The following is an 18,452-nucleotide window of genomic DNA, read 5'->3' on the forward strand; positions in this document are numbered from 1 at the left end:
CCGCGTTGATGATTGCTATCTTTGTTTTTGAACTGGTTCCCTTGTTTCCTCTGCACTGCTTCGTGTTCTGAGTCATTCTGAGTTCTAATAAACGTGGTGGCATCTTTTAAAATGGCTCCTGGTTGCTTGTGATGAAGATGAAGGAAAAGGCTCCTTCACGCAAACAACTGAAGCACATGTAGCTCAAAGTCTTTTCTGATTTTTTTATTACAATATCAATATTTATGAGGGTTTTTTTTAAGACATTTCTAAAAAAAGACAAAAGGAATGGAGCCTCTTCTTCTTCTTCTTCATCAGAGGGTTTTGGAGTATCGCCTCCTGACAGAGTCTCTGTAGAACTGGAAGATCTTCTCTGAAGCTTTCTGACTGACTGAGATGCACTGCTGCAGCTGTGGAAGAGCAAAGACTGAATGAGATCCTCCTCAAAAACTCTATACTATAAATATCTCAGTCATCATCAGAGCTGAGGAAGACTCCTGCCTTCACACTCCAGATGTGGGACATTCAAGTTATGAGACACACACACACACACACACACACACACACACACACACACACACACACACACACACACACACACACACACACACACACACACACACACACACACACACACACACACACACACACACAGCACCACATCCATATTCATTTTACCTCAGGAAGTGAGAACGATCCTTTGGTTGACGTCATCATGACTCTGTAATCTGTGCTGTCAATAGCAAAGGTCATCAGAGCTCGACTCTCCTGATGAGCAGAAACAGGAACAGAATACATTCAGCAAGGATTCAAACGGGGCTGAAAGGTTGAACACAAATGTCTAACATTGTTGTGCAAAAGAGACTGTGTGGAGGGAAAATTACACTATTAAAATTAGAAGTTTCTGTGTGTTTCAGGTTTTAAAATAAACCTAAATGGAACTAAGACATCAGAAATCAGTGAATGTCCCTTTAAGGAGTTTATTCACCGCCATAGTTTGATCCCAAAGTACAGTGCAGGAGCTCCTTGATGAGCTTTGTGACCGAGCGCCGCAGCACTTCCTTGACATGACCTGATCCATAAATCGTCCTCGTTGTCAGTTAATGGAAAGTGAGCGAGTGTGTGTGACGGTGAGCATAATGGGGGATAAAGAGTCCATTTGACCACCACTGCCCACAAGCTGACGCCTGGGCTTTACCTTCTCCTGAGTGGCGGTGGGATCTACGATGGTTTGACCCTCTGAGTCGATGGCACAGGTCACTCCACAGAACAGGCAGCTCATCGGCAGGCCGGCGTCCATGAGAGCCATGCAGGCCGCGTTCAGGAAGCAGGACAAGAGCTGGAACGCAGCTAAGGAATCACACCGGCAACACACGCTGGGTCACTTTCAACGCTATACCTGCATAGAATCTGTGTGAAGGATACGGAGCCGTCATCATGCAGCACTTGGAGGATGAGAGTGAGCGAGGAGCGAGGGTGAAGTGAAGACAGCAGAGACGCCTCGCATGTTTCCCGCACACACTGCTCCTGGGATCGCTCCCTGACACCTAGAGAACAACAACAAAATGCACAACAATTGAGCTTCAGAGACATAGATCTCGTACCGCCCCCTTGTGGTGTGTAGAGGTAAAGCAGCTTCTGCATAGAGACAGACGGCACACGTTTCTGTTATTTGCTCCTTCAATCTCCAATGTTCACAGCAAACTTTCAAGTTCTCTGTAAGAAAGTTTCCCAAGTTTTCCAGTACATCAAGAGGAAAATTTATTGTGTCTTTTAAACACATTTCCCTGTAATTCAGATTGATGTATTCTTAAGAAAGCAGCTGTAAGTCCTTCACTGTGTTGTTTACTACAAAAACCAGGGCTCAGACGAGAGGAAACGCCAAACCAGTCTTACTTGGCAGACCCACTTTGGGCTGGACCACCACCTCTAAAGTGGCTCGGTCGTAGATCTCCTTGCTGACTTTCACCTCAGCAGGTCCGTACACACCGGCCAACACGCTGGAGTCTCCTTCAGAAAGGAACACAAGAGGGCATGATTGGACAGGAAGTACATGAATGATACAGGTATGGAAACGATGCCTTGTCCAGATGAGTCAGGCAGAGAATCGACACCAACAAGTCAATAGAGTCTACGTGAGGACAGAGGAGCTGTGATCACTGCACATGAAGCTTCTCTGACTGATGGAAGGATTCAAGGATTGCTGCCACAACAAAACCAGAATTCCACTATTAAGTAAGTAAGTAAGATATTGGCTCAGGACGTATTTGAAATATATACCTGATCAACAAACAAAGACCCTCTGAATACTTAATAAAATAATAAACTAACTCTAACCAAGGAGAGGAGTTCTTTAAAACAGGATGGAACAGATTCAATTATGGAAACAGTGATCCATTTTAAAACAAATGTCAGTATTCTGCCTACTTTTTACTTGTTAAGTTCTTCTATATTTATATTAATTCGAAGTTTATTCGTAGTTTCACGGAGCCCACGGGTGTGTGTGTTTGTGTGTGTTTGGGCGCAATGGCGGCCCCCCCTGCAGGCTCCGGGCCGCTCCCTCTGATGTCTTCTCCCATTCCGCCCTCTTACCTTGAGTGAAGGAGGCCGAGCCGTCTGGTCTGGACAGTAACGTCTGTTCACAACCAAAGGAGCGCAGAGAAACGCCGGTGGAGCCGCAGACCTCCATCACGCTGTCCCACTGAAAAGAGCCTGACGCAGGTGTATGACGCACAGCTCCGTGTTTTGATGCGCTTACTGATGACGAGACTGTAGCCAATGCAACTGAAGGAGAACCGTCCCGGAAGCGAACAAAGCTTACGAATACTCGAGTTTACACAGAATGGAAGCAGGAGTGAGGGTTATGTAGTACGAATGGACAAGTTTACCCACATGTTCGTTTAAAGCAGTGGAAGAAGTAAGAAATGTCGGTGTCACCAGAGAGCGATTGAGCAATAACATCCTTGTGTCGAATCTGGGGTGGAGAAAAAACTAGCGCGTAAAATAAAGATTTATTTCGTTTATTGACAACCAAAACGTGCCAGTGGAACATAATGTAAATATTCACAAAATCAAACGTTATACCTTAGAAAAATGGTGTGTGAAGTACAGAAATAAAAAAAGATTAAATAGTTTATTGTATTGTGTGGGATAAAATGTCCAATCCTCCTCAAAACACACGTGATTTTTATCTTTAAAAGAATTGTTTACATTTTCTTTTCTAGACTTTTCTGGAATCAAATATAAATCAATGTCACTCCTCCATCCCCAGATCTGTGCCCCGCCCAATTGTTATTATTATTATTATTATTATTATTATTATTATTACTATTATCATTATTTAAAACAAATCTATATAAATGTGAGGGTCTATAAGCATGTATGAACATGTAAGTGAATATATGAACTCGTATAATTGTACATTGGTCACTGTATTCTGAGCATAATGGTGAGAGGACGACTGAAGATCACTGACTCCTTGAATGTTAGTTTTATTCTGGCAGCTTGACCGGATGTCCCTGTGTGTAACACTAGGAGCTTGACGCAGCTGTTTGCAGGCTGAGCGCAGTGTGTGTGTATTGCAGGTTGCAGATTTCAAAGCGCCGCCGGTTGTTTAATTTTCTCCTTCTTCCTGGGTCTTACTGTCCCGGCAGTGAAGCAGCTTTACCGGCAGTGAAGCAGCTGTCCCGGCAGAGACAGTTGACACACTATGCAAATGGCGACTGTGAGCAGCATGAACAAACTGTACGGGCTGTGCTTCCAGGCTGCGCGCCGGACAGCCGGACTGAAGGCGTCCAGGCTCCAGAGAGGCTTCAAAGTCTGTGTGAGTCCTGGAATGCAAGCTAGCTAGCTAACGTAACTAAACAGGAAAGGTCGCTTGACTTCTTCAGGTCTCGCGATGGGTTGTTAGCTTAGCCTACCACAGCTATCATTGACATATTGTTTCTCCTGCAGTCAATTAGAAGTTGTTGCATGATTCATAAGAACACATAAGGACGATACTTATAATCCCATTATTGCGCGTATAGGTGGACACTGCTTGTGTATCAGATTGTATTTGAGTATTTGGTACTTGAGACGGGTCGCTCTTTAGCTAGCAGCGTTCTGATTGGTCAGACGGAGGGGTGTGCAGAGGGTAGTTCCGCTTTCTACTGCAAACATAAAAACAATGAAACAAGAACAAACACAGACTCATATCAAACTGAAGAGCAAACAGCAGCTCAACAGAGAGAAAGAACATATCATCAGTAAATACAGATGAAAGACCAGAATGTATACAACAGGAAGATAAAGAGGAAAACTCGGGATATATTCTCAAATATTTACGTTATGAATCCAATATTTTCCCAATAAATTAACAACATAAACGAGAACAGCCTTCTGAATCCAGCTCAAGAATGATATTGTTTGAAATTAAGCCTATTTTTTAGTGCAACTCTTCCCAAAGTCATTGGTTTTAATAGTTTGGTCATAGAAAGAGACACCGACTGCTTTAGTCACAAAGTAAGACGCTACACCGTGACCTGTGTTATCTGCTCCACTAAGCTCTTTTGCCCGCTGCCAAGGATACGTTTATCACCATCACATCACCATTGTAGGAAAGGCAAATGTTGTGTTCTAAATCAAATGAGTCTTTTATTAAATATCACGAGGTGTGTTTACCTTTGTGGCCAATCTGAAGACAGACAGATTCATTCATTAATTCATTCATAATCTAATGAACTTCCCATCAAACATACAGGAATGAATTGTCATTGAATGACATTGCAAAACTAAACAGGTTTTCCTGCTCATTACCTTGCGTGACTGCCTTTCATTAATCTACGTGTCATATATCTGCATATTAGAGCCTCTAAGTGTTCTTGTGCGTGCCGTTTCTTCCTTCTTGTTTCCCTGGTGATCCTCATCATTAAGAGAAACCTGATCTTTTGTGTGTGGCCCTGCAGGCCGTGCACCAGCAGCAGCCCTTTGACTCCACGCTGGAGAAGCCACAGTTCCCCGGAGCCTCGGCCGAGTTTGTGGATCAGCTGGAGTTCATCGAGCCCAACGTCATCTCTGGGATCCCAATCTACCGGGTGATGGACAGGCAGGGCAACATCATCAACCCCTCACAAGACCCTCAGGTACCATCATCCTGCCCACCTGCCTCTGGTTCAATATCCCACTCAGAACAGATGAGGCCTGGAAAGAGAGACAATTAGCTCCTGTTGTTCACGTAGTTTGGGTTTGAAACGACAATCAGGGGAAGAAGAACGATCAAGAGTTGCACAATCACACAAGATACACTTCATGATCTGTGACTGACTCTTTACTTCCTTCCAGCTCTCCAAAGAGACCGTGTTGAACTTTTACCAGAAGATGACAATGCTGAACACAATGGATCGCATTCTGTATGAGTCACAGCGACAGGTCTGTCCGCCTGTCTCTGGTTCCTGTTTCCACGTCAAAGCAAAGAAGTTTTTCTAAGCTTTTGTTTCCTGTTAAAGGGGCGAATCTCCTTCTACATGACCAACTACGGCGAGGAGGGGACGCACATTGGCAGCGCCGCCGCTCTGGACCCAAGCGACATGGTCTTCGGTCAATACAGAGAGGCCGGTAATGGAGACCAACGTGTTTACATCAAAGTTTCATTTTTGAAAGCTTGTTTGGCGGTGTAGTCAGTAGATGTGCTGACGTGTCCTCCGCCCTCAGGTGTGCTGATGTATCGCGGTTTCTCTCTGGATCACTTCATGGCTCAGTGCTACGCCAACGCCGACGATCTCGGCAAAGGCCGGCAGATGCCCGTCCACTACGGCTCTAAAGACCTGAACTTTGTCACCATCAGCTCCCCTCTGGCCACGCAGATCCCCCAGGGTGAGCGTGTGTCTGAAAACTGCTTTGAAACTCTCAAAGGAGTGTGGACTCGTATTATCAAACGTAATCAGCCGTGAGAGTCCAGTGTGAGTCAGACCGTAGCTGTCTGTTAATGCCTGATGTTTGTTTCAGCCACCGGCGCTGCATACGCCATCAAGAGAGAGAACATGAACCGCGCCGTCATCTGTTACTTTGGCGAGGGGGCGGCCAGCGAAGGAGACGCTCACGCCGGCTTCAACTTCTCCGCCACCCTGGAGTGCCCGATGATCTTCTTCTGCCGCAACAACGGCTACGCCATCTCCACGCCGACCAACGAGCAGTACAGAGGCGACGGCATCGGTAAGAACGCTGCATGAGGGTCACTCTGTCAGATTCACCTTGAAGGAGCCAAGCTTGTCTCACTTCCTGTCTCTGCTCGACCCCACAGCTGCCCGTGGCCCAGGATACGGCATGCTGTCCATCCGCGTAGACGGTAACGACGTGTTCGCTGTGTACAACGCGACGAAAGAAGCTCGCCGCAGAGCCGTGGCGGAGAATCAGCCCTTCCTCATCGAGGCCATGACCTACAGGTTGGTTGATGTTTGGGCGATTGAAGACCTTTGATTCATCTGTTGGCTAGCAGTCTAATGGTCCTCACGTTATCTCTGCGGCTGGTTGAGCTTTACCTCTTGAATTAGAGCCAGACAAACCTGTGACACAACTGAAACCAGAGAGGCAGAAAAAGCTGCGTTTGAATACGAGGGTCAAGAGTCTGGAAGCCTCTGCGTGCCGTTTAGAAGCCATTTCCATGGTATGGAAATGTAATGAATGATGGTTGGAGCACCACTGACAACCAGAAGCTCCTCCACCAGCCACAGACACTTAGAGAAGCTCAGAGGAGTGTTTGTGTAACCTGAGCAGAATGTCAAACAGTTGCATTCTAATAAAGACTATCCAATATCTACCAGGAGATAGAATGTGGAAAGTTGGCAGCTTTGTAAAGTAAAGAATACAAACAAAGGATCAAAGTGACATGACATTATGATGGGATATTGTCATCTGTAACTACAATAGTAGTTCATAGTAGTGAGTCTTCACAGGTGAGGAACAAGAGAAGTGATCGATATGACAAACAGTGCAGGTTATTGTTATGGATTGGACAGGTGAAAGACAACAGAAATGGATTTGGCGAGTTTGGAAGCGATTGGAGGAACAGCGCAGGATGAGGAGAGCTGCGATGCACTGGAGCGTCTCTGTTATTTGACTTTGAAATTGTCCGTTTCGCCCCTCAGAATCGGTCACCACAGCACGAGCGACGACAGCTCAGCCTACCGCTCGGTGGACGAGGTGAACTACTGGGACAAGCAGGACCACCCCATCTCCAGGCTGAGGCACTACATGACGGCGCGCAGCTGGTGGAGCGAGGACGACGAGAGGAGCTGGAGGAAGCAGTCCCGCAAGATGGTGATGGAGGCGTTCGAGAAGGCCGAGAAGCGCCAGAAGCCCAACCCCGACCTGATGTTCACCGACGTGTACGAGGAGATGATCCCCAGCCTGAACAAGCAGAGGGAGTCGCTGTGGCGGCACGTGCAGCAGTACAAAGAGCACTACCCCCTCGACGTGTACGAGAAATAACACGGGCGCCGGCCTGCGCGGTGAACGGGTTCTTCAGATGGGGTTAGACTACTGCACAGTTACTGTACGCATAACACAAATACATTTGATTACATCCCACGTCTTTTCTGTACGCCCGGGGAGGGGCAGGGCGAGAGAGAGAGAGAGAGAGAGAGAGAGAGCGAGCGAGGGGGCGGGCAAGGTGACAAGGGATCTGCTTCATGCCTCGGGGTGCCGTGCCTTAAGTTGTTAGAATCTGTAAACTGTTAAAAGTTGTAACCACACCTCTGTTTAGCAATCACGACAGGTTTGTTTTCCAATGCGCACGAAGCGGTGAATTCAGTTTAAACCCAGTAACACAACATAACATAGGACAGCAATAAAGAGAGAGAGGCCTGGGAGTGATGGAGCTGCTGCAGCTGTCAGAGCCAGGCCGGGTTTCTAACATGGTTTCCTTTTGTTTGTTTAAATGTTTGTTTTGGGAACAATTTCTCCATTTTTAAAAAAGGCTTCTAGCACACAAACCCACATTAGCATGGGCCTGTGTGTGTGCTGTGTGGCAGATGCTGTTACACAATAGAACAAACCCTGTAGCTCCTCCCTCACATTACTCTGTTACATGTTTGGTGTTTTGTGGCAAAAAAAAGAAAAAAAAAGTGGAACTTTGTGTGGCCATGATTTTTGAAATAAAGAATTAAAGACTTCAAATTTCTCTTGTTTTTAATTCAGTGAAGATTACATCACAGTATAGTTTGGCGTGTCTGTCTGTCTGTCCGTCCGTCCGTCCGTAGAAAAAACTAAGTCAAATTCTGTTCCCATATATTCTCTACTGGTGCCACAGTACAGAAGTCAAAGGTCAAAAGGAGAGGCCGAGACCATTTACAGCCTGCTGTAATCGGCGTCGACACGGAGCAAGCCCCCGTTTATGAGGTCTGAAGATTAGATTTCACAGGTTCACCTCCACGCCGACGATGCTTCCACTCTTCCATCTGCTCCTAGTAGTTTTGAGCGAATGGGCGTGGCCTACATGCATGAATGATGAAACAAAGAAACTGTGGGGGAGGGAGGGGGATTCAGTGACTCAGTTAAAAACTTAAAGGCCAAAATGTAAATAGTTATTACAGCGCCACCATCATGCTCACTGGTGCCAACATTTTAATGTGTTTCTCCCTGGATCACGTCCAGCCTCCCACCATGTTTCATTGAAATTAGTCACTTTATACGATATTGTGCCAACAGACAAACACGACAGAAAACAACCTCCTAGGTGGAGGAAAGGATTTCAACAAGTCAGCAAGGGGCTGTGAATGCCTCTCCACAGCTTCTTCAGCTGATACGGGTTGCGCTGGTGAATAAGGAACAGAGATTTGTGTAGGCACAGATCCTCCCGATCCTGCTCCTGGACGTCAAAGGTATGGAAGCTCGAATGTGCTTCAGGCGTAACTCCAAGCGCCTTAAAGCACATTCCAATGTAGACATCGTCGATGGGGAAAAACGGGAGGATGTGCGAAATGTAATATAGGGGTTCCAATAGCGGCCCAGAGATGACAAAACCACCACCGCCGGCGTAGGCAGGGTAGGGGCCTTCATAGAAACTCAGAGGGACGTAGTATTTGCTCTTTTGGTCCCTGAGGGGCGCGGCTGTGCTGATGATGTGTCCAACATAGGACTGAGCGGCCTTGGCAGGGTCCAGAGACTTCAGGTAGTCGAGCACTGCTGGGGTGTTGACAAAAACATCGTCGTCTCCACTGAACACGAAGGAGACGTCGGGACAGTTTCTGGTTGCCCATCGGAGGAACACGTTGGCCTTGAGCGTCAGGTTCAGGAGGGATTCGTGGAAGTCCCACTGGAGGATGTCTCCAAACTGTTTGGATTCAAACGACAGCAGCAGACTGAGGTCGGGGAGATCCAGTGACGAGCTGCCCAGGAGGAACACAGTGCGGACTCTCAGTCCACTCTGATACACTCGCTCCTGTCCCCACGTCTCCCGCACCGCCTGTCTCTGCACAAAGTGTTCAGGGTTTGACTTGATGGCAAAAAGCAGGAAGGTCCCGTCTTCAGTGTCCCCTGGGCCAGGTGGGCACTTGTTGGGCTGGTCGATCAGGATCGGAGGGGACCTGCAGCCAATCCTCCGCAAAAACTCCCCAAACAACTGAGGGTAGGAGTTGAAGTCGTGCACGTTGGTTTGCAGGAGCTCGTGATCCGACTCCTGGCAGTCAGACACGCCGACATCACATTTGAAAGTGTATTTGCCATCGTTCACACTCCCGAGGGCAGAATACAGCAGACGGTTCCAGTAGGCTTTGTTGTGTGGAATCTGCTCTCTGAGGCCATAAGACACAGACACAGACACAGAAACATTACAGCGAGGAGCAGGGTTGTGTGGGACTTTGATTAGCTGTGGGGGTGGCGTTATAGAAGCAGCAGTAGTCCTAATTTGGACCTGGGGGGTGCTCTGCTGCGGGGGTCTCGTAGCAGCAGCGGTACTATTACGGCCCAAGGAGGTCAGGTGCCTTCTGCTGTCCTCTGGCAGGGCCTTGTGACTGTAGGCCATGTCCGTGTGCAGGGTGGAAAATAAGAAGATCAGGAACAAACTTCCAAGGAGCGTTAGAGCCACGTATGTCTGAATATACTTCATTGGTCCTCCTTAAGATTATAAAGGTGTGTTGTTACTGAAAGCGGCTCATGTTCCAGCAGCTTCCTGGAAACCAGCGTATTCTGTTCTTCACGTGTTGAAGGCTGAGCCAAGCCGCAGACACTTCAGGTGCACCTGCAGAGGAGGGGGATGAGGGGGGGCGGGGGCACAGGGTTCATAATTAGCTTTGTGTTTGTCTCTTATAGCTTCTATTGTCTCATGCATTGTTTTGTAGTAACTAGCCACTCGAACACAAACCGTGTCTGGATTAAGTTACATTCCCTACTGTGGTTCCATTCATGATGTCAAACTGTGACATGCTTGTGAGTTTACACACATTCACACATGGCAAGAGCAGAAAAAGGATACAAAACATCCCTTTCAGTGTTAGACCGGGACTAAGACATCAATCATCAACATGCATGTCAGAGTGGTATCCTAGATATTCTGCCGCTTTTCCACGGTCCTGTCTGGTTGCTTGCACTCAAGGCAAGATCAGGAAAAAACGCGACAAAATGACCTTTAAAGTGTAAAACAATGACTGAACACACACACACACACACCATCAACATGCGTGTCAGATTGTTATCCAAAACATCCTGCTGGTCTCACAAACAGGTTTCTGAAGCTCTTTCCTGGTTGCTACTGGACACACTGGACTCCCCAGTGTTTAATTAGATGGCTTGACATTGATAGGAGAACAACATGAAGATGAAATCCTGTGGGAACCAAACAGGATAAAAGCGATCCAGAGCAGCTGCGGACTAAATTCAGATGATGAAAAATAATAAAATAATAATCACGACGATAACGATTGACACTATTTAAGACTTCAAATATTATAGTGTTTATTTATACTATTATTTGATTTGAAGGCAGTGTGGTGGTGTGTGATTTATCATATCGGCTTGGTTAGATTAGTTATGATTACAAAATCGCCACAGGTGAGAGGACTGAACCCGTCTCACCGGCTGCCCCTGCTCATCCGGCTGCCACTCGCATTCTTCAATTCGACGCATTCAGAAACCATCATTAAGTGAAACTGAGTAATTACGACTCAAAAGAAAGACATTTACATTAACATTTTTTATTTGAAATGGTAAAGTGAAAATATTACAATATAATTTGGTGTATAATTTTTACTTGTAAAACTGTACTCTCGTGAAAGGTATCAGTAACAATAACCAATGTGGAAAATTACAAGGAAAGTTTGGTATTGTAGCATTTATTTCTGATGAAACCTCTAAACGTGACAAAAGAGACAAACTGTTCAAACTGGGGAATTATTATTGTTTCTGGAACCACCGAGCGTCATAAATGTAATTTAATTTAAGAGTTTTAAAAGTTACCTGGGCATAGTTCTACAAATTCATCCAATCTCTGGATTCGCAGATGAAGCGGAGTGTGTCTTTGAACGCGTCTGCTCCCCGGGGGGTAGTGACTCGATGCCTGATCATGTTGATCACCCCGTCACGCTGTGTGACCGCAGTTTAATAAAACACGCGGATCCACATACACACGGTGTTCGATTCCTTCTTACCTGAGAGGAGACGCGTCGCTTCAGCAGTCACAGCCCAGCCTGGCCGGTAAAGCTGGTGGATAAACTATTTCCCGGCGTGTGTCGGATCCAAACATGAAACCAACGTGTGTGTGGAGCAGCTCCGCATCTTATGACGGTGCCAAAGTTCCATTGAACTACGTAACAACAGTCCAGGTGTCTTCAAGGAGACAAGGTGCGCTCGATTCAGTCCCCCGCGTGGGCCTGTTCTCACCTTATGGGCGGGGCTTCAACTGTGCGCGACACACACAGCAAAATGTTCTTTAATGCCTCACACAGTGACGTCACATGATAATAGCGCACAATCAAAACACTATTTTAAAGGGGTCTTAGTTAGTGTATAGACCTTATTGATGGTCATTTGTCTAACGGTGAAATTAAACTGAAATGTGCTTCTTTAAGCTTCAGACGACATTATGTGGAATTTGCTTTACAAAATACAAACAGTAAATACAAAGATGGAGGAGAAATGTTGTTTATTCCACACCAGTATGACTCAACAGGAGAAGGAGAGGAGCAGGTGACTGCAGGTCCATGATGATCTTGTGTCTCTACCAGGTTTAACATCAAACTGGAGACAGATTGTGAGTAACGAGACATTAACGTTTAAACTTAAACCTGCCAAAAGTTTAAACATCTCAGAAAGATAACAGCACCGTTTTATTCCCCTGAAGACCGATTCATCGACTCAATTATTATGGTGCTGCAGTTTGTTGAATCTTTCATATTCCAATCTCATATTACCGGTTTATTTTACATTAGAAAGACTTTAAACAATGACACCAGAAAACACACACTCTCACACACACGTGATGTAATGAAAGTATGTTACAGATAAGTTTACATATTTAGCATTAAAATTGACATTTCCTTTGTTTTAAGACAAATGGAGCACACCCCATCTGAAGCCACACCCTGGATGCTGTTTATTCAAAGGTTTGACAGGCAACGTGGCTCATGTAAAAATCCCCAGGATGTGATAATGTTTCCATCATACTAACACAGTGTTCAGAGCATTACACCTGTTTTGTTTATCTCACCTATTGCATCTCATGCAGGCCTCACAGAGTTTCGCTTCAGCCTGGTTAGTCGTGACAGAAATAACTCCCATACATTCATAACAAACTATGCAAATGCTCACAAAGATCATGGGCTCTTTCCATCTTTTGTAGAATAAAAGCATTTAATATGAAAGTGACAAAAAAAGTGAATGGATTTACTAACAAATGGAGCTGTGTGAGTCCTGAGAGCTTCGCAGTGTAAGGCAGAAGGGTTTGTGACTCGTTCAGCTGAGATGTAGTGCCAGTTAGGATTGGACTTTGGAGCGCTCAGAAGGTACAAAGAGCCAAGGCGAGCCAATCTGAGCGCTCCAGTCTGGTGATTTTTACTCATATTAACAAATGTTCTGATTTAATGTCCCCCTTTATGAGATGCATCAGAACGATCCAACACAACAAGGTGTGGGTTCAGCTCCATGGTTGGTGCTGCTGTCCTATAGGAGCCTGTGCTGTGTTGGAGGGTGGAGGCGACTGGGTTGGACCAAATACTTGATCATCACTTCAACACCACCTCACTATCACAATGTCATCACAAAGTAAACACTATCAGCTTCTCAGCTTTACAAATGTAGGATTCATAGTGAGGGTGTTGAACAGGTGTGTGTTTGGTTGTTCAGGTCAGTGAGTGTATTTTGTACATGAGGTGTGAATGATTCAGCATCTTCCCACACAGCTTTATATAATAGTAATTATAATAATAATAGTAATGTGCTGGTGTGAGTATTTGGTATTGCAGCCCAATTATGAAACTAATTTACACCGGGCTGACACCTGTGTCACAATAACATACGTGTGCAGTGGGCACTCCAGACACTCGTGATCACACCAATGACACAAGAGTTCTGGAGCGCTGAATGGAAATACTGCAACATGGCTGGAAGGAAATAGAACTCGTCCAGAAATATGAGGGGTCAAGGTCAGAAAATTACAAGAGTTTTCAGCAAGAATGGAAGAAAGAGGCTCAAGGCAGAAAAGAGGGATGCACATCTGGTTTTGGGGGAGTGGGAGGTGGGTCGGGGGTGGGGGGGGCTTGAAGATGAGCAGGGAGCGGATCAGCGAAGGTCACTCTCTTCCTCCTCTATGGTTTTCTTGATGCGGAGCAGCATGGTGGTGAGCCACTGGTCCAACCGTGAAATGGTGTCATACTCCTTTACCTGAGACCAGAAGGGTGACATGTGCCATGACGTGGCATGAGATTCAAATACATTCAAAGTCTGACAAAGTCACTGGGATGAGGATGAAGGTTACTCATCACAACAACAGATTAGATTTTTTTTTCTTTGCTGATCATAAATCCAGTACTAGACTTAGACTTTGACTTAATACCGTCGTGCATTCATCTGGAACAATTTGTCAACAGTGAGCAAACATGGATCACTTACCGCATCGGTATAAGCGTCCACGTTCTGTTCTTCAAAGGCATCTAGAAGTTTCTGGTTACAACAAAAACAAAGATTTTTTTTTAAAACAATGATCTATATCATTCCGACTTTGGCTTTCTACTACCAGCTGCTTGAAAAATGGTAAAAGGAAACGCTACCTTCAACAGCTTGCATTCTCTGGAATCCGAAAAGGCGGGAAACATTTCTTCGTACTTCTGCACAGCGAGCTGGTTGACGGAGAAAGAGGATTAGAACAGACGCTCGTCTTACAAGCACACGGGCAGAACGTTTTGGTCCGGACTTACTTTTGCATTCAGCATGTCTACACAGAAGTGACAGAGCGCTGCCTTAAAGAAATGATCCTTGGCACTGTATTTCAGGAGCGTGCTGTCCATCGCATGGGTTCCAACCTGCAAAACACACAGAGCAGTTCAGCAAATCCACTCACTTTGTTCCCGGACACTTTGAGGATGCTTCAAGTGCAAACTGTGACAATGTGACAATCACAGTGACCTAAAGATGCAGGTGACATCATCTTACCTGTTCATAGATCTCAATAGCTTTTGGGTATTGCTCCAGTTGAGCTGCATAGGTTGCAACTTTGAGAAGGCACTTGTTTGCTGAACTGAAAACCAAAGTCAAGCTCATCAGTGCATGCATACATACATACATACAGGTTTACCAAACCAAAACAAAGCAAAGCAAAGCAATGGAACAATGCTGAATAAAGCCTCATTGAAAATACACACCTGGTGGATTCTTCACCTTTGTAATAATCTGCTGCCTGTTCATAATGAGCAATGGCCTGGAACAGACAGGGTCAGGGTGTTAAGTGTTCACATACTGCACAAAAGACACATCAGTCAATCAAACAGACCTTTAGAGTGGGAGTTTCAGCAGAAAATAATCATGCAATAAATTGATGATTCTTTCCTCTCACCTTGTCAATGTCCACCAGCTCAGTCTCATATATTTCAGCAATGGTGATGTGATGTTTGGCTGCGATGGTGAAGCGTCCCTAAATCCAAAACAACAACGCCACGAGAGCAAAGGGGTCAACCAGAGGAGCTCAATCTGAAGTGTGTCAGATTATGAACACGCAAAGAGTTCATTTACTTCTACTGTTGAATTACATTGTGCAGAGCTCACGATTTCTCTTTCTAGCAACTGTCATGTTGAATCCTGACTCTTGTTCATGAACTCACCATGTCCGTGTATATTTCAATAGCCCGGTTTAGGCAGGTAATAGCCTCTGTTGGAAGAAACAACAATTAAATAACAGCCATATACAGTACATATAGATATACAAAACATTCTGGTGTGAAAGGATCCCAGTTGACCAATCACAGCCTGGGAAATAGAATAACATCCCTGATTATCACTTTTGTTCACATCTCCTCTTTAGATAGTTCTCCTATGATGACATCTGCATGTAAACAAGGCTGATCTGAGATTTACAATTACAAAGCTCTTCAACAAGTACAAGTTGACAGCTGTTGACATCATCTTTGTATCAACCAGCCACAGCAACTGATCAGGCAGCTTCATTATGAGTTTGGCACTGCAGGCGACCCCCCCAGGCTGACGAGGACTCATTACCTTGTGGATCAGCTTTTTTGAAGGCGTTTCCAGCGTCTATGAAGTTAGTTGCTGCGTCGTGTTTGCTCTGCATCTGCAGGTGAAGGCGGGCAGCTTGGGAGAAAGCATTTCCTGCCGCTACGAATGCACAAGATGTAGATATCTGGTTATTTAGAGGTATAAATTAAGGACAAAATGGATCATTATACATATTCAAACTGTACTATCCTCTTACCACACCAGTTCTTGGCCATCTTGTACATGTTGGCTGCTCTTACATACAAGTCACAGGCCTCCTCCATCTTGGATGAACCCCTGTGTGGAAGCAGACACACTTGAGTTTAAACAAGAGGCTTCATTTACAACTTTTTGATTTTCACTTGTCTTTGTTTTGACGTATACACACCAGGAAAAGGTGTGAATATAAATACATTCTCATATATGAACAAATGATGCACATTAATCATGAACTGGAGCAGAATATTATTGTTTGTTATCTTTATCATCACTAACACTCACAGCAAGTCAGACCTTTGGGGTGAAAATCCCTGTACATGTCAAATAATGTGATACATAGCTCGCACAAACACACTTTGGGTTTTGTTTACATCCAGTTTAGCATCCAGTTCAGATAGAAATTCACTACTTTACCTTGCACATGTCCTACTGCCCATCTGACTCACGTGACTGTTGTGTTACACATTCACACACACACAATTCAGGTAACTTTAAAGCAGTAGGACATACTGCAGTTGGTTTACATTTTTACAGCACTTTTTTAATAACTAATTTAAGCCATAACAATTATTAACATTTTAATGACCGCCATTTTGTCCGACAACAAAAGCACAAGTGTTAAATAGTAAAATGATGGCTGTTTACCACACACACACACATCAACAGGGCCCAGATGCTGGCACAGCTAAACGGAACACAGCAGTTCAACGTTATTTTCTACAACTGTGTGCAAAATGAACGTCAACTATGAGGAAAGCAAGATGGATAAGTATCAAACACACACACACACACACACACAAATATATTTACATTATTTCTAGATGGTTAAACCATTATTTCCTGCTCTGTTCATGTCCGAGCCTTGAAGCTAAAGTTCCATTTTAAACCCCCACAGATGACAACAATCGAATGACATCCAGTTTTTGTAAGAATTACAAGAAGTTACGATACAAAATATAATAATACGGTTAATACTGTATCTTCAGTGATGTTATGGCGTAGTTTTAGACGCCTTTCTGGTGTGTTAGAAGCCATATCTTCCGCTTACTTGGCCCCGTCGATTTGACCACATTAGCACAACTGGAGCTAGCGAGCTGGCACACTTACCCAAACATCGCTCCAAAAAACGACTGAGACGACCTCAGTTTCTTTTCGGCCTCCGCCATTAAAGCCGTGGCTTCTTTCTCTTTCCCGCTATTGTCCATTTTTGTGTCACTGCTTTAATTCTGAAGGTAAAAAAGGAGCAATTGCGAAAGTCAACAAACTCGCCGAGGAACGTTAGCAGCAGAGCAGAGAGTTCGCCGTGTCACGTCACCTCTGTCACGTGACGCTGGACATGATGCTGCCTTCAGTGGCTGCTCGGCAAATCATAAACTGTCCGCAAACGCAGCACGCACTGTAGTCTCCCCAAGCAAGTGTCTCTATCCTGAATGTAATTACTGTTGTTACACAAATATCAATAATTTCCGTATAATGTCACATAATGTTCATAGAATACAAATATTTCCAGGAGCGTTTTAGATAGGTGACATAGCCGCTAGGCCACAGCATCATTAATGTTGGTACAATGGCCAGTTGTTGCGTAGGCATGCATGCTTGTTTATGTGATTTCTGAACTATTAAATATATTGAAAATAACTCACGGCCATGACTTAAGAGAGCAAGAGAAATGCGTAAAACGCACAACATTATTTTATGATATTGTTATAACATGAGGGGACAAGATCTTCAGAAGCTCTCGGACCTGCTTCATATTCCTCCACAGACTCAGGGTTGACTTGATGCGGTCTCCAGTACCTGTTCAGGATTCACTTTGTTCAGTTTTAGACTACGCCATCTTATATACACAATAGACAGACAAAGGCAGAGGAGAATACATTGATATGCTTCTCAAAACCTAAACCAGGGTTATAACCTTACAGTAATTTGCGAGTCTTACATAAATATCTTCTTTCTTCCCGTGGCACCACATTGTTTTTATTTTAGGATGTCAACTCTCCCTTAAAATCGTACATCTTTTTTGTCATTGTTTTTTGTTTTTGTTCATTATTGAGATATACTGTATTCTCCGTTAAAAACATCCAGGATTTGATTTGCCATGACAATAGACAACTTAATACAGGCTCTTTACAAACAGGAAGTCCTAGGTCACTAGGTGCTTCTATAGAAAAACGTCTTCAAAACATGACATTAAAGCCACCAGCTTTTCAACGCAGTTTTAGGGAAATGTGTCTGAAAATAGTGCCATGTTGAATCAATGGTTAGCTGTTACAGAAAAAAGGGTCCTGGGCATTTTTGTGTGGAGTTTGCCCTCCCTGTCCTCCTACCACAGTCAAAAGACATATGTGTTAGATTTCCGTGACATCTGCTGTACAATATGTGGACAGTTTGAATACTGCCGCGTATACTGATAATTTGAAGGTGATGTGAGAAGGATAGTTTGCTGTTTGCTGGCACATTTCATAAATAGTCTCTGCCTTTTGCCGTTTTCAGTCATTAAACTAAATATAAATGTATGTGTTGATGTATCAAGTGATAACCGATTGTAACCAACCAGCGAATACATGTACTAATCAATC

At 44.6% G+C, this 18,452-nt stretch overlaps 4 protein-coding genes across 5 annotated transcripts; 1 reads left to right on the forward strand and 3 right to left on the reverse strand.

The window, feature by feature from the left end:
- Positions 1–245: 245 nt before the first annotated feature.
- On the reverse strand, positions 246–3,100 carry exosc5 (exosome component 5). Its single transcript, XM_076146027.1, has 6 exons — positions 2,572–3,100; positions 1,876–1,989; positions 1,405–1,526; positions 1,178–1,318; positions 658–747; positions 246–389 (listed from the first exon to the last, which is right to left on the reverse strand). The coding sequence occupies exons 1-6, from the start codon at positions 2,666–2,668 to the stop codon at positions 294–296; spliced, it is 660 nt and encodes a 219-aa protein (XP_076002142.1). The 5' UTR covers positions 2,669–3,100; the 3' UTR covers positions 246–293.
- A 384-nt stretch (positions 3,101–3,484) lies between these two features.
- bckdha (branched chain keto acid dehydrogenase E1 subunit alpha) lies at positions 3,485–8,055 on the forward strand. The gene is made up of 8 exons (XM_076146024.1): positions 3,485–3,802; positions 4,926–5,102; positions 5,302–5,388; positions 5,466–5,574; positions 5,671–5,832; positions 5,965–6,171; positions 6,260–6,401; positions 7,104–8,055. The coding sequence occupies exons 1-8, from the start codon at positions 3,689–3,691 to the stop codon at positions 7,444–7,446; spliced, it is 1,341 nt and encodes a 446-aa protein (XP_076002139.1). The 5' UTR covers positions 3,485–3,688; the 3' UTR covers positions 7,447–8,055.
- Positions 8,056–8,442: 387 nt separating this feature from the next.
- Positions 8,443–11,838, reverse strand: b3gnt2l (UDP-GlcNAc:betaGal beta-1,3-N-acetylglucosaminyltransferase 2, like). Of its 2 annotated transcripts, none has more exons than XM_076146022.1 (2): positions 11,601–11,838; positions 8,443–10,195 (listed from the first exon to the last, which is right to left on the reverse strand). In XM_076146022.1, the coding sequence occupies exon 2, from the start codon at positions 10,061–10,063 to the stop codon at positions 8,708–8,710; it is 1,356 nt and encodes a 451-aa protein (XP_076002137.1). In that variant the 5' UTR covers positions 10,064–10,195; positions 11,601–11,838; the 3' UTR covers positions 8,443–8,707. The 2 variants fall into 2 exon arrangements, with proteins under 2 accessions (XP_076002137.1, XP_076002138.1); XM_076146023.1 differs by lacking the exon at positions 11,601–11,838 and adding an exon at positions 11,410–11,584.
- A 237-nt stretch (positions 11,839–12,075) lies between these two features.
- On the reverse strand, positions 12,076–17,207 carry napab (N-ethylmaleimide-sensitive factor attachment protein, alpha b). Its single transcript, XM_076146025.1, has 11 exons — positions 16,981–17,207; positions 15,872–15,951; positions 15,658–15,774; positions 15,264–15,310; positions 14,999–15,076; positions 14,808–14,863; positions 14,599–14,683; positions 14,364–14,468; positions 14,217–14,285; positions 14,059–14,109; positions 12,076–13,830 (listed from the first exon to the last, which is right to left on the reverse strand). The coding sequence occupies exons 1-11, from the start codon at positions 17,076–17,078 to the stop codon at positions 13,729–13,731; spliced, it is 888 nt and encodes a 295-aa protein (XP_076002140.1). The 5' UTR covers positions 17,079–17,207; the 3' UTR covers positions 12,076–13,728.
- Positions 17,208–18,452: the final 1,245 nt, after the last annotated feature.

Source organism: Genypterus blacodes, unplaced genomic scaffold (genome assembly GCF_046128005.1).
Source record: "Genypterus blacodes isolate CSIRO-AG114 ecotype Tasmania unplaced genomic scaffold, CSIRO-AGI_Gbla_v1 ptg000032l_1, whole genome shotgun sequence".
Lineage (NCBI taxonomy): Eukaryota > Metazoa > Chordata > Actinopteri > Ophidiiformes > Ophidiidae > Genypterus > Genypterus blacodes.